At 34.6% G+C, this 16146-nt stretch overlaps 1 protein-coding gene across 3 annotated transcripts in view; it reads left to right on the forward strand.

Annotated features, from left to right (window-relative positions):
• Nucleotides 1-1488: 1488 nt before the first annotated feature.
• Nucleotides 1489-16146, forward strand: part of LOC102585434 (protein BONZAI 3) — a 17530-nt gene continuing 2872 nt past the window's right edge. Inside the window, exons 1-12 of one of the 3 annotated variants that reach the window (XM_006341270.2) lie at nt 1489-1842; nt 2886-2933; nt 7183-7331; nt 7440-7488; nt 8277-8333; nt 9011-9187; nt 9275-9409; nt 9750-9811; nt 9896-9995; nt 10093-10207; nt 10296-10372; nt 10932-11069. In XM_006341270.2, coding sequence (XP_006341332.1) covers nt 1678-1842; nt 2886-2933; nt 7183-7331; nt 7440-7488; nt 8277-8333; nt 9011-9187; nt 9275-9409; nt 9750-9811; nt 9896-9995; nt 10093-10207; nt 10296-10372; nt 10932-11069 — 1272 coding nt within the window. In that variant the 5' untranslated portion in view covers nt 1489-1677. Of the gene's footprint in view, nt 1843-1960; nt 2279-2620; nt 2802-2885; nt 2934-7182; nt 7332-7439; nt 7489-8276; nt 8334-9010; nt 9188-9274; nt 9410-9749; nt 9812-9895; nt 9996-10092; nt 10208-10295; nt 10373-10931; nt 11070-16146 lie in introns of those variants that run through there. The other 2 variants (XM_015306121.1, XM_006341271.2) reach the window with 2 other exon arrangements.

The raw sequence follows: 16146 nt of genomic DNA on the forward strand, positions 1-16146 counted from the left end.
ATGACATCGGTCAAGGAGTAGTTTGAAGACATTGTATATTTTATTTATGTCATACACAAACGCATAAAATATACAATAATGCATTGTGTAGCAGGAGATTTGAGTCAAAAAGTAATGATGCATTCCGTAATAATATTAGATATTTTAAATATTAATAGTATATGTTATTGATTTTAGAAAATTAGGTTGTAATGAAAATTAATTACCGTATTTATTTGTTGAAAAATAGGTTTTACTGGCAAATGACTATTACAACCTTAGTCGTCGCTAAAAATCACTAAAAACTTTTAGTGATGATATTTCGGGATTTTGGCGACTTTTGTCGCTGCTAAAGGTCTAGTTTCTTGTAGTGAATCCTAGTTGGCAATGCTTAGGTGGAGTGATTAGTCCCACATGGCTTGCCACGTCACTAAATATTTGGTTGTTAACTCTTGAGGGTATTTGTGGTCTTTTGGGATAACGTCGGGGGCATTTTTAATTCCAAAATGTAACAAAGGGTATAAGTAATCTATTTTACATAGTTTAGGGGTAATTTTGATCCTAATATGACATGTCATTCCATTAAAAAAGAGAAAGATGTTTTTATTGTGTCAACTGTCGAATATATTTTAAAGAAAATAAAAATAGTTGCGTAATATTTTTGTCTTAAAAAAACAAAAGTGATATTCCTAATCAATTTCCCAAACCAGAATTCTCTTTTAATTTATTTATTTCCAAAATTATCCTTTCCTTTCCATGAAAAGTTGTGACATTTATGAAAAGTTGCGATATTTATGAAAAGTTGCGACTTTAACGAAGAGTTACGAAATTTATGAAAAGTTATGACTTTTATTAAAAAATGCAACTTGTATAAAAAATTGTTACTTTTATGAAAAATTGTGACATTTATGAAAGGTTGTAACCTTTTCGAAGGGTTGAAACTTTTCCAAATATTTGTAACCTTTTTTATAAGGCATAATAAACATTTGTTCACACTACCCTTTGTTGTCTATAAATAGAGGGATTTTCTCTCATTTTAAAACAACGAAAAATTCTGAATCTCTTCTTCTTCTTCACAATTAAATATTTGTGTATTTTGCTACTGTAGAGTGGCTCACTGACACCATTGCTTATGTTAAAGATCTTGGTATGTATTTTTACCGTCATTAATTTATGTTTATGTTATTAAGGATAAATGATAATATGTAATAATTTTTATTTTCCTTTGCATTATTAATGTTTGTTACTATGTAATCTTGTATGTAAGATAACACAGTCTTTTAGTTTTAATGACCGATAGATTTTAAGTATTATTTTATAAAATTTGTGATATTATAGTAATTTTAATAGTTCACAAATAATTAAGAATAGAGAGAGTACTATTTTAGAATTTAGATAACAATTGGGTTAAAGTTTCAGGGAAGAAAAGAAGAAGTTGAATATGGTAAGAGGAAGTAGCCAATTTTGAATTATAAAATTCAAAGACCGTGTAATGGATAATTGTTCAAAATGTTGGTGAAAGAAATGCTAGTATATATACATGCTAGAGGGGCAGAAGAATTCCCCTGAATACTTGGTAACAAAACATCCTTATTTTTCTTGAAAGCGGTTTTAGGAGGGTTTTACCTGGTAGCTAGTACATACATATACGAAAAGGTGAAAAGGAGATTCGACAATAGAGTATAGTTTTTTTTTTGGATGGGGAATTGTTTGTCGGATGTTAAAGGTGGGAAGCAGGCCGTAGGAGGAGTGGGGCACCGTATGGACCCAGCAGCCGCCGGTGGTGCTGGTGGAGGGCCCAATGATGCTGTTGACTTGTTCTATACGACAAAGGGTCTTCACGCCCTTTGCACGCCAATCGAGGTCCTTTTTTTTATATCAATTTGACTTCATTCTTTTAATATTATGGACATGGTGAATCCCACACGCTACTTTAATTTAAGGCAAAAAATATCAACCTCATCATTTGTGCCCACAAGAGTTTTTTTTTGGGATGGGGAATGTTGTGGTTATGAACTCCAAAGTTCCATGAATTTTTCCATGGTTTCCTTGCATAGTTGCATTACCAAACATGAGTAACTTTATGGCCAATTTTATCTCTTGGGAATAAAATATGAGTAATTTTGTGGCCAAATATTTGCAGAGTTGCATTACCAAATTTGAGTGTTGTGGTTATGAACTCTGCATTTTAACATAAAATTCCACTGTTTATTGTACTTGGAGAAGATCTGACTTGTAGTATCTGGATGTGTAGTTTAATCAATAAACCCAATATCTCTTAAGCTGTCATTTGATTTAGGTAACTATTGTTCCACGGGAGGAAAAATACATTCCTTCTCTAATCATCTCTTTCAGTAATAGTCTCAACTATAGACAATGATTCGTCCATTATTGAGTGTTGCCAAATTTGCTTCTGTTGTGGGGTTTGAATGATAAACTTTTATTGATATGATGTTTAATTAACTTTTAGTTAAATTATATATTTATTTATTTATTATGTGTATAAAAAAACAGATTATGCATATTCAAATATTAAAAAACAGTCTTAATCATTCAATGTTAAAATCTGGAGTCAACGTCTTAATCATTTAGATTGAGACATCTTAATCTTAACGGGAAAAAAGGAGGCCTTAGTTTTTGGAATTGGTTATGTGAATCTTCAATGTCCATTTCACTCCATTTTTACACGTTCTATGCCAATACTTAATTGTGTTGGTTTCACGAATGCTAATGGTTTTTGACATCTTTAACTGATATACAATTAACTGTTGACCTCAATTCTTGAGCTCTCCTGGCAGTTTCTGTTTAAGGAATTTCCCATGGTATTGGTTTCTTTATTGGTATGTACATGAGAACATTATGTTGTGCTCCAAACATAATAATGTGATTTGAATTGTCAACTGCAGTTATCATTATCAGCTTCAAAGCTACGGGACCGTGATATAGTTTCTAAGGTACCTTCTCTTTTAATGTTTATCTTCCAGTTTATTGGTGATGTCCATTTCCAAGTCATTCTCCTTGGAACTTATTCTAACTTTCGTAATATTATGGTATACTTGCTGTTCAAAATTTCTTTATAGTGACATGGAATGATTTGCTTGTTTATTTAAATTCTAATTATTGGATCAAGCTTAGATTATTTACTTGTTGATGGGATCATAGGAGTAGATCAGTTGTAAACGTGCAGACAATTTTGTCAGTGTGGCTCACAAATAATAGGTAGAAGCAAAGGCTTGATAAGTTATTTGTGGTGATCACAAATTTGAGGTATAAGAAAAGAACAATCTCCGCATAGAACTTCGTATTATTAATCAAGCATTTGATTACCCATTTTGTTTCCCTTATAGATACCAGGATAAAATTTTGAATTATTTAAACATATTTCAATGTTGAATAGCAATACACGTATTAGCAGCAATCACATAAACAAATTATCCATTAAACTATTTGTTGTTTAATCAACCATTTCTTGCTTATTATTTCTAATAAGGTTGGTAGTATTGACCGTAAAATTATAAGAAAGTACAACAACAACAACGTAACTGTGCAATCCCACAAAGTACAAAATGGGGGTTTGGGAGGGTGGAGTGTACGCTGACCTTCCCCCACCTCAGCGATATAAATGTTGTTTTTGATAAGACCCTCAACTCAAGAAAAAATAGTTCAAACCAATCCAATGAAAAAACTAACGAAAGAACAAAACATCAATTTATAACAAAAACAGCATATAGTAATAGACCAGAAACTACAACAAAATAATACGATAATCGAGATACAAGGAATCAACAAATAGTAATAGATTTTAAAGGACAAGAAACTACAATTGCAATACTATGATAACAATGCACAACTACCTTACTAACCTTCTATTTTAATTCATGTCATCCACGCCCTCCTATCTTAGTTCATGTCCTCAATAAGCTGAAACTGTCAAGTCCTATCTAATTACCTCTCCCTAACACTACTTCAGTCTAACTCTCCTGAAAACCTTCATAGCCAACCTCTCACACCTCCACACTGGGGCATCTGTGCATCTTCTCTTCACATGTCTGAACTATCTCAGTCTTGCTTCCCGCATCTTGTCCTCCCCAAAGACACTCCCTCCTTGTCTTTGATATCTTTATTTCTAATCTATCTCTCCTACTATGTCTGCACAAACATCCTCACTTCTGCAACCTTCATTTTCCGAAAGTGAGAGATCATGACTTGCCAATAATCCACCTTATACAACATAGTTGGTCTAACTACCACTATGTAGAACTCTCCTTTAAGTTTGGGTGACACCTTCTTAACACACAAGACTCCAGATGTGAGCCTCCACTAGCTTCAAATACCCTGCATCCAAAAGGTGAATGACATCCTTATTAATCTCCCCATTTCCTTGGATAATCGACCCAATATACTTGTAGCGTCCTCTCTTTTGGATGAGCCATTTATCAAGTGTGGTTTAGCTGCTTGATACCTCTATAGTTGTTGCAATTTTGAATGTCACCCTTGTTTTTGTACAATGAAATTATTATATTCCCACCTCCACTCTTTGGGCATCTTCGCTGTCCTAAAGAGGTTATTAAACAACTCAGTCAACCTCTCTATACTTGGTCTACTTGCGCACTTCCAAAATTCCATCGAGATCTCATCAAACCTAGTTGCTCTTCCCCTGCGCATACTACGAAGAACACCCATGACATCCACAACCTATATACACCTATAATATCCAAAATTACGACGCCGCTGGAAGTGCTCTAAGTCTCCTATCACAATGTCTCTGTCCCCCTCTTCGTCAAGAGTTTATGGGAGTATGACTGTCATCTTTGTCTAGTGAGTGTCTCCCCACCGGTACTTGTCGTCATCATCTTTGATGCACTTAACTTGGTCCAGGTCACGTTCCCTCTTCTACTTTGCGTTGTCTAGCATGTACAACTTCTTATCCCTACCCTTTTCCTCTAATTCTACATACAAGCGTTCAAAAATTATCGGTTTAGCCGCCGTAACCGTAAGCTATGCATTTTTTTCTCCATCTTATACCTTTCTCTATTTGACAACTTTTCCTCTTTGTCCGTACCTGTAGTTTCCACCAACTTTGCATACGCCACCTTCTTAGATTCCACTTTCCTTGGACTACTCCATTACACCACTGGTTTCCGCAATGCCAACAAATCCACCTCTTGAAACCCCTAGCACCTCTCTAGCAACTTCACTAATGCAACTGATCGTCTTATTTCATATACTGTTTGCATCCCTACTACTCCCCCAATCCCCCATAGTCAACTCTTTTTCCGTCCCTAAAACCAATACCTCCCTGCACATCTTCATATCCCATTGGAGTTGACCCAATCAGTCCATTAAAATCTCCTCAATGTGTGGTATAACCCCCTCCCCCCACTTTGTCCAAATCCTCCCATAAGCATTTCTTATCCTCCTCGTCCAAGCCAGCTTCCAGTGAGTATGCACTAATAATGTTCAAAATGATCCCTCCGACGACTATCCTAATAGCCATCATCCTGTTATTGACCCTTTGGACCTCAATTACTTGGTCCCTCAATTCCCTATTAACTAAAATGCCTATGCCATTCCTTTATGTCAAGCCTATTAACAGAACTTATACCCGTCCACATCCGGTGCCTTGGTTCTTACCCATTTGGTCTCCTAACACAAGCAAGCAATACACCTAAAGACCCAAACTGGAACTGAGGAAAGAAAAAGCAAACCAATAAACGCAAATACTAAAGTTTCATTCTTAAAAAGAGGAATTCTACTGTTTGCAAATTTTATTATTTATTATTTCATTTTCAGTATACACCATTTTTAATGGGTCATGTTAAATTATTCTTATATTGAGAAAATTAAAAAGATACTTTTACATTTTGTTAGTATTCAATTTTTTCAAGCTAATAATTTTTTACTACATACTCCCGCCATTTTATTTTAGGTGAAACATTTCTTTTTAGGCCATTCCAAAAAGAATGACAAACTTCTAATTTTAGAAACAATTAACTTTACACTTCTCATTTTACCCTCAATGAGAAACTTTTATAAGCATACAAATGTATATCATATTTAAGGCCACAAGTTTCAAAAGTTCTATAGCCACACATGTTATGGCATGTTTTAGACCAGAAGTCTCAAAATTTTTCATTTCATTCTTAAGCTCTATGCGGATTCATACTATGCCACAAATATTAAAAACGGAGGGAGTATAATAAAACATATATTGGATTTGATGAAGTTTTAATATCAGGCCTGTTATTACTGGAAACCAATCTCTATTCAATTTAAAACCAACACATGTTTTAACTTTTGTAACAAAAAATAAAAATCAGATAACAAATACAATAATCCAGTGATTGCTAATCTTTGCATTATTATTTTGTACTGTATTGTGTGTGATGTCATACTAGCTATTTCTGTGGTGTCAATCCCTGGTTATACGTTTTAAGTTATTAGTGGAGATCTTATTTGAAAGTTGAAACTATGTGGAGATAATATGCATGCTGTAAATTGTGTTAACGAGATTGTATATTCCATTCCAAAGATGAATTATCTGTATTTACGGAGAGAAAACTGTCTAATTTTTGTCTCATATTGAACATCTGCAAGCATTTATGATGTAATTCCAAACAAAACGCTCATATTTGAAGGTTACTATATTTTGTTGTAAAAAATCATGCATTGGGATAAAATTATTGAAGTGTGAAAATGAATGAATGTACTGCGTTAGTATGTCCACTAAATGCATAAGAGAACTAGCTATTCCTAAAAGAACCGACTCTCAAGGAAATTTGCCTTATCTGATCTGAAATATTTTCACCATATTATAAATATTTTACTTGGGATAAGTGGTAACATCACTAATGCCTTTCTGAACAAATATTCTTGTGTAGTAGTGTTCTCATAGTTTCAACTATGTTTAACTCATTTAAACGTTACTCTTCATTTCACACTCATACTTGTGTTGTTTGAAGTGTAAACGCAAGAGCTTGCATCAAGCCTAAAACTTTACATCTTTTCTTATGGTCAATTTCTCTTCTGCTTTGATTATAAACAGTTCTAGTGTGAAGTTTTAACCACCAACCTTATATTAGCTGCTTCTGATTCTTTTAAAAAAATTATCATTTCCTTTGTTTTTATATCATCCTTCTTAATGTTCAAATGTTTCTTTTGCATTGCATTATCATTGATTTTGTGTCTTCCACGTAAATTCAGAGTGATCCAATGGCAGTGGTATCTATCAGAAAAAGAGATGGCACACTGGAAGAGCTTGGTCGAACAGAAGTTATAATGAATAACTTGGATCATTTATGGATACAGAAAATAAATATCATGTACCAGTTTGAAACTGTGCAGACACTGATGTAGGCTTTTTTTTTTATTCAGACTTATTTTCTCCTTGAATTTATGGATTTCTATTATGTTTAACGAGCTACTGACACACTTTACCGTCTTATATTTTTTATTTTCAGTTTCCATGTCTATGATGTCGACACAAAATATCATAACATACCAGTTAAGGTATGCTTACTTTCTGCAAGTGGACAATCGTTAACAGTTTCCAGAACCTTGTTTGTCCATATGAGGGATAGAAAAATGTACTTCAGAGCAGCTAGTCTACATTAAAGAAGTGGCTTAGCTTTATTTGGGTATCACTTTCAGCCTTTCCCCTCTTTCTTTGTGAGGGGATTGGAGTGAATAGAAGGAGTTGGGAATGGGTTGAATATAAGCCCTTAACCTCCATAATAATATGAATTGGAGGTCGTTTGGTTGCTGGTTAGAGAAGAGTTATTCATGTATCAAAACTTGCATAATTTTATACATTTTTTGGTTACAAAAATGAGAAACATAAATACCCACATAAAATCTAGCATAAGTTATACAACGTTTGGTTGTTTTTTTGTCTTTCCACAAAAAAAAACTAATCCCTGCATAACTAGTATCCACATTACTAATGCCTGAATGTGCAAGGGCGGGGGGTGGGGCTGAATTGTCTTCTTTTTAAATTCTAATCCAGTAGTCGACTATATGAAACAAACCTGCAGAAATTAGTAAGTTCTGAAACTGAAAATGCGAAGTTGAATTTACGCATGATATTTTTAAACTGGTTGGGATCCAGAGTGGGTCTTAGTACCCATTAAAAATATAATTCATGGAACTGCTAATGTTTAATAATATTTTCTTTCCCCTTGACCATATTTATATATTTTATGCGTGATATGTTTTATTTATCAACAAACAAGTTTCTGTTTTTCATTGATATATCTGTCAAGGATTTTGGCTAAATCCTAATTTTTTTTGCACTGCAGGATCTTAAATTGAAGGACCAAGATTTCCTTGGTGAAGGCAGCTGTGTTCTTTCAGAGGTATGTTGATTGCATTTACTTGGGTAACTCAAATTCTATAATATCCCTGGACATCTCTTATCCTTTATTCTGCTGCTTCTTGGTGATGTTGACTCATGATCTTAGTGGAATAGATGTATCTTAAGTTTTTGTATTTTGACTATCAAAGGATATTAGCGAACTGTTAGATCAAAGATCTTGTGTTCATATTTCTTTTTAGAAGCGTATGATATCATCTGTCGTATTTTTCGGTTTATGTTTTTATGTTTTGCCTATCATCATTATAGTTGTATCACGGTGAATCAGCTTTCTTAGCTAGCGATCTTGATTACAAAGATCTATGCTTTAAAGGATATTTTCTTAGAAGCACTATATAGGGTCACAGATGCAGCAATATAAGCTGTTGTATTTAAAAGTTGCCAAGTCGTCCAAATCTGCACAGGACTCCTACACAACCTATTGTGTTTGCTGAGGGGGGACATTTCTGTATATTAAATTTCCTTGCAGGTTTTACTTGCAGCGTCCTGTATATGAGACGTGCTTATCGTTTAACTATCCACAACCAAATTTTTTCTTAATTGGATTGCCAAGTAGTTACTTCACCTCAGATTCACTAACACTACTGCAATTTCATATGTTTGTTTGCATCATAATGATGGAGATTGTACACAATTTCTTACCTTTTTATCTTATGGCAGATGGTAACCAAGCACAACCGAAGTTTAACACTGGATCTGCACAACAGGAATGACCATGTCCTGAAAAACTTAGGGAAACTTACTGTTCTTGCAGAAGAAACAGTCACTTCAAGAACTGCTGTAGAGATGACATTGCAATGTACCAACCTGGAAAACAAGGATTTATTCTCGAAAAGTGTATGTATAACACAAACTGTACTTTCTTATGGAGCTTCTTGGTGTTTTCAGTCTCACTTGTTACTTGTGTTATATTTGTTCTTTCAGGATCCTTTCTTGAGAATATCTAGGATTGTTGAAACTGGAGGTTCTGTTCCAATTTGCAAGACAGAAGTCGTAGATAATAACTTGAACCCCATATGGAGGCCTGTCTGTCTAACTATGCAACAATTTGTGAATAAGGTAGTTTCTTCTTTAAGGGAAAGTGAATTGCTTTCTGGTTGATATTATCTGCTAGAACACTCTATCACACTTTGACCATTGATTACTTTGATTGCTTTTAACATTACATGTGCCAGGTGCAATATTATTCTAACTGACGGTTCTTTCAGTTGGCTTTTGTATTGTTTTTATCTGATTTTCAGTGTTTTTTAAGGAAAGAAAGGGACCAAAATAGAACATTTAGTGCATTAATAGGCTTAATAATTTTTATTATGGTTTTCTTGCAACTAAAAGTTTCCCATAGTTACATTGCCATTTATTTTTAGTTTTGGATCTTAGTGGGTCTTTCTGTTTCTTGCAGGATAATCCATTAGTTATAGAGTGCTTTGACTTTAACAACAGTGGCAATCATGTCCTCATCGGGTATCTGTTTAGGATATAAACTAATATTATCATTATAGCTCTTTTTTTTTTTTGGTTTCAGTTATCATATCTCTTTTTGCTCAGGAAATTACAAAAAACAGTGGCAGACCTTGAAATTTTGCACAAGAGCAGAGTTGGTGCAAATTTCACTTCACCACCTTCTGGTTTTCAGGGTAATGAAAAGGTAAACTTTCATCAATAGTTGATGGTTCTTTTTTTTTTTGGGTGTGGGGTTGATTCCTACCTTTATATGATAATTGCACCTGTTTGGTTTCTTTCAGGTCCTGAAAGGTCAACTTTTTGTTGAAGGATATGCTGAGAAGCAGCTCTATAGTTTTCTTGACTACATCTCTAATGGATTTGAGCTTAGCTTTATGGTTGCTGTGGATTTTACTGGTGAAAGCACTATAAAATATTTTCATGTTATTTTGATTGGCCTGGTTTAAGACTATTTTACTGATGCATTTGAACATCCAATCCCTAGCTTCTAATGGAGATCCTCGCAGTCCTGATTCCTTGCACTATATTGATCCTTCTGGCCGTTTGAATGCTTACCAGAGGGTAAGGGGATATCACCTTCTTCTTTACTGACTACATGTTCTTTACATTCCAATATTCATTGCCTTATAACAGGACAACTGAGTGTTATTTATATGCCAGCGAAATGAGAAGTCGAAATTAAAGAATTTTCTGAGCTATGGGTCATTAAAAAAAAGAATATTGTGACTTATGATTTTTGTAATCTACTGTGTTCTCTTGATTGCCTTGCACTTTATGATGTTTTAGGCTCTAGTAACGAATTTGTCCAATTGTTATACCCAAAAAACAATGTAATCTTAGTGATTGAGCTTTGTCGGTTTGGAATCTGAAATTATACACATTTAAGTTTGATATATACCTTGAACTTTCTGATCTATAACAAATCCTAGGTTCTAGTTCTAGCTATGCAAACAACAATAACTACTCTTCAATCTTAAACAAGTTAGGTTCGGTTAGATGAATCCCAACTTCTTCATTTAAGCTCATTTCATATGCTAACTATCAGAAGTTTAAATGTCATGCTCAGAAGTCTGCATGCTAGAAAAGTTTTGCTGATAGTTGGTCATTGTATTTGTTACAGGCTATTATGGAGGTTGGAGATGTCATACAATTCTATGATTCTGATAAGCGCTTTCCTGCTTGGGGATTTGGTGCCAGGGCGTATAGTGGAACAGTATCTCACTGTTTTAACTTAGCTGGAAGCCCAGGTGCTGTTGAGGTATTTGTTAATCAGCTCTGCTACTTAGAGATGTCTGTTGTGAGTTATTTTATATGTTATATTTCTCCAATTCTTTTTATCTGTCACTTGGGCATCAAAAGACTAGTTCAAAAATATTTTACATTTTAGAAAATTAAAAAGCCATTAATTGTTTGTTCAATTCCATCCTTACTACAAATTTAAGAAGGCACATTGTCATTAATCACCCTTAAGGAAGAGGTAAGGATAATCTAGTCAAATACTCATTATAGTTAATGTTATCAAATGGATTTCTTAATTGGTGTGTGCCAAAACCTTAGATGACGGATACAAGGGGCAGAGAGAGTAGCTTGTGTGTTGGTTTTTTAAAAGATGGCGCAACAGAAAGGGTTGAAAGTATTGATTGAAATATCTCTCAATAATTTTACTAAGCATATAAGAGCTTTAAATAGCCAACTTAAAACACAAAATCTGCATCATTTTAAATTCAAAAATCCAAAAATATCTTTAACTAAAACAACCTTATACAAATTTATAATTCAAATCATCTTAAAAATTGCAACTAATTGTGTTAAAAAGAAAATTACTGAAAGCAATTTTCAACATTGTGGCTCTATTTTTTGCTCAACTAGCATTGCTGAAGTTTGCCATGATATTAGAGACATGACTAAGAGCTTGTTTGGCATTGCTGTTGGGAGATCAAGTGTTGTTTTTTTGAAAAAAAATAGTGTTTGGCAAATTCTCAAAACTGCTTTTAAATGGAACAGAAGCAGTTTTTCTGCTGTTGGGAAGAAGCTAAAAAAAAATTCTTAAAAAAAGCAGAAGCAGAACATTATTTTCTTGAAGACTAAAATATCCCTCCCATATATACATATTTACCAATACATCCCTTATTACTTAATTAACATATCTCATAAATTTGGTTAAATTTCATACAAGAATTATTTTTTTTATCTCAAAAAAAAAGAATTTTTTAATTTATTTTTATATAATAATTTTTTTATTTATTTTATGTTTATATATTACGGAAAAGGGCCTAAAATATCCTCAAAGTATTGAAAATGCTACACAACTACCCCTCATCCACCTATTGGCACCCAAATACCCTCCCCATCCACCTATTGGCTCACAAATACCCTCCACATCCACCTTTGGGTCTAATTTTAGCCACTTCATTAACAAAGCACCATTTAAAATAATTAAATAATCTTTTTAATTACGTGACGCTCAACCATTGATTGCAATTTAATTATTTAATATAATTTTAAACCCACCCATTTTTAACTAAACTGCCCCCAATACTTATTAAACCCGCCCGCCCCAATACAAAAAGAACCCAACTAATAAAAAAGAACCCTAAAACCTTCATTCCCAAATTTACACTACATTTCTCATGATCCTCAATCCAACCTTAATATAATTTTAAACCCACCCATTTTTAACTAAACTGCCCCCAATACTTATTAAACCCGCAAGCCCCAATACAAAAAGAACCCAACTAATAAAAAAGAACCCTAAAACCTTCATTCCCAAATTTACACTACATTTCTCATGATCCTCAATCCAACCTGAAATTGGCCTTTTCCTAAAAGTCACGTATATTTTACATGAAATTTTCATTCTCATTTATAGAAACTAGGATATTGGAACCTAGAGTACAAGATGATGCAATAATCAAGCCTTCTTCCATGTTCCCCTTTTGCACATCTGTTCATACCCAAGGACTTTTGGGACCTCATGGTTAAGCTCTAGAAGATGTAATTGATACTTACTAGATCAATTGTGTTGTCTTTTTCTGCAGTTAAATTGTCCCATATAAAAAAACAATTCCATAGTCTGAATTTGCTATAGCTAACTGTCCTACAGTTGGATGGACATGCATGTTAGCCACATTATGTAACACTGCACCACCTATGAAATGCCGTGAGATAATTAAAATTGAATTCTTGTGTTAGTTACTTATTTTTCCTCTCTTTATGTTGTTTTCCATTTTTTCTTGTTCGGCAACCATGGGAGTAAAACAAAGGCATCTATGCAACCTGTACTCTTGGTGTTCAAACACGAGAATAGATCATTACTCCTCTTGTCCCATAATATGTATCACTTTTCACTTCTCAATAGTCAATTTGACTAAACTTCGAAGCTATATTGATTAGATTAAATCAATATTTTAGAATTAAAATTTAAATATCCCAAAACAATATGAAAATTTGGGAACAAAGGTTTTAGGGTTCTTTTTTATTAGTTGGGTTCTTTTTGCATTGGGGCGGGCGGGTTTAATAAGTATTGGGGTGGGTTTAGTTAAAAATGGGTGGGTAATGAGTGGATTTAACAACAACAACAACAACAGCATGCCCAGTGAAATCCCACTAGGTGGGGTCTGGGGAGGGTAAAGTGTACGCAGACCTTGCCACTACCTCGTGGAGGTAGAGAGGCTGTTTCCGGGAGACCCTCAGCTCAAGAACAACAAATCTAAATGACAGGAGAGATATATATAAAACATAACAGCCAATACAAAAGAGAGCGTATAATCAACAGATGAGACAATAACAACAAGAAAGTAATGCGATGCATGAAACACAGTAAACAACAAAAGGCTAGGTCTACTCCAAACGCTAACAACCCATACCTTTGCAAGGGAAGACAACACACTAACCCTACTAACCTTCAACCTTAATACGCGACCTCCACTCCTTCCTATCTAGAGTCATGTCCTCGGCTACCTCTACCCCTCCGCGTACCCTCTACCACCATTACCTCACACTTCCGCACTGGGGCGTCACCTTCTCCCGGATAACTTCATTCTTAATCCTATCACTCCTAGTATGTCCACACATCCATCTCAACATCCTCATCTCCGCAACATGCATTTTATGAACGTGTGCGTTCTTGACTGGCCAACACTCCGCTCCATACAACAAGGCCGGTCTAACTACCACTCTGTAGAACTTACCTTTAAGTTTCGGTGGAATTTTCTTATCACACAATACTCCAGAGGCAAGCCTCCATTTCATCCAAGCAGCCCCAATGCGATGTGTGACATCATCGTCGATGTCACCACTCCCTTGGATTACAGCCCCAAGATACTTAAAACTTTCCTTCTTAGGAATGATTTGTGCGGCAAGTCTCACTTCCACATCTGTCTCATCCACCACATCACTGAATTTGCACCCCAAATATTCTGTTTTGGTCCTACTCAACCTGAACCCTTTGGACTCCAGCGTTTGTCTCCACACCTCCAACCGCGCATTAACTCTGTCCCGCGTCTCATCAATCAGTACTATGTCATCCGCAAATAACATACACCAAGGGACCTTCTCCTGAATAGACCGCGTCAACTCGTCCATCACCAAAGCAAATAGGAAAGGGCTTAGGACTGATCCCTGATGCAGCCCCATCTCAACTGGGAAATGTTCTGAGTCTCCTCCAACTGTTCTAACCCGAGTCTTGGCTCCACCGTACATGTCCTTTATCGCCCTAATATAAATCATTGGGACTCCTTTAGACTCCAAGCACCTCCAGAGGACATTCCTCGGTACTTTGTCATAGGCCTTTTCAAGGTCAATGAACACCATATGTAGGTCTCTCTTCCTTTCTCTATATTTTTCTACCAGTCTACGCATAAGATGAATGGCTTCGGTAGTCGAACGTCCCGGCATGAATCCAAACTGATTCTCAGAGATGGACACCCCTCTTCTCACCCTCATCTCCACCACTCTCTCCCAAATCTTCATAGTAATTGCAACCAATGGTTGAGCGCCACGTAATTAAAAGGATTATTTAATTATTTTAAATGATGCTCCATTAATGAAGTGGCTAAAATTGTACCCAAAGGTGGGTGGGGATGGTATTTGTGAGCCAATAGGTGGATGGGGAGGGTATTTGGGAGCCAATAGGTGGATGAGGGTTAGTTGTGTACCATTTTCAATACTTCGAGGGTATTCTAGGCTCTTTTTCGTATATATTATTATTATTATTTTATATTTTATATACTATATTATTTTACATTTTATTTTACAGAAGCAGAAATAAATGTAACAACAACATTTTGTATGACTAAAAATATGAAGAACTTTATTTATTTTTGTGGTGAATTTTTCATATATAGTGGTTTAATTTCTGCAATGGTTTTTGAATTTATTTTTCTTGATATTTTAAATTTTATTTAAGTCATCATGTTAATATTATATTAATATTTAATTATCTATTTATGTATAATATTGATTGAAAATTTGAATATGTATATTTTAATCAAATAATTTCTAATAGATATTTAAAATAGTTTCTCACTATAATTTTTTTTTTTTTGATGACAAGGGAAACCCGCAGCCGCTACCCTTTGGGTGTGCACAGGGTAAAACCCCCGCTCCTATGCAATAGCTCACAAACCACATGAGAGTGGTAACCCACACTAGGCAAGCCTGGTGCGACGAGCTCGACCCAGAAGGCAAACCCCTTGCTTTCATTGGCAAGAGGTTTCGAACTTGAGACCTCCAACATGGAAGTCCCAAGTTAAACCACTGGGCCACCCCGAAGGGTGTTTCTCATTGCATTAATATTGAGTCATGATCAACATATTTTAAGTTTGATGAATTAAGATAGACCTGGTCAATTTGGGTCTCGGTTAGATAATCCAATGTAAAAATTTTATGGGACATCCCATTTGGTCGTCCCTGTTTAATTTGTAATCATTTTCCGAAAAACGTTTTATTGGTTCTTAGTGTTAGATAACTTTAGCTTACCAAGAAGATGATCTTAGATTGTTATGACGGACACATATAAGGGTGGAAAGTTAGTTAGATAGTTGAGCATTCTCTTGCTTATTCTTCTACTAGATATGGGGCCCCGTGAATATATGTTATTGTTTCTGTTTCTGTTTTAATTTATGTGGTACATATGAAATTTGAAGTTGATCAATTTTTTAGTATGTTTTTATATATTTTAAGTTGCTAATTATTTTTATTTAGAGTATGTTTTACGTAAATATATTATAAATCACAATAAATAACAAGTTAATTTTAAAAAATACTTATAAAAAATTCATTGACTTTTGAAATTTCATTTGTATCACATAAATCAGGACCGAGTAATATATATG

Source organism: Solanum tuberosum, unplaced genomic scaffold, assembly GCF_000226075.1.
Source record: "Solanum tuberosum cultivar DM 1-3 516 R44 unplaced genomic scaffold, SolTub_3.0 scf00025, whole genome shotgun sequence".
Taxonomy (NCBI): Eukaryota; Viridiplantae; Streptophyta; class Magnoliopsida; order Solanales; family Solanaceae; genus Solanum; species Solanum tuberosum.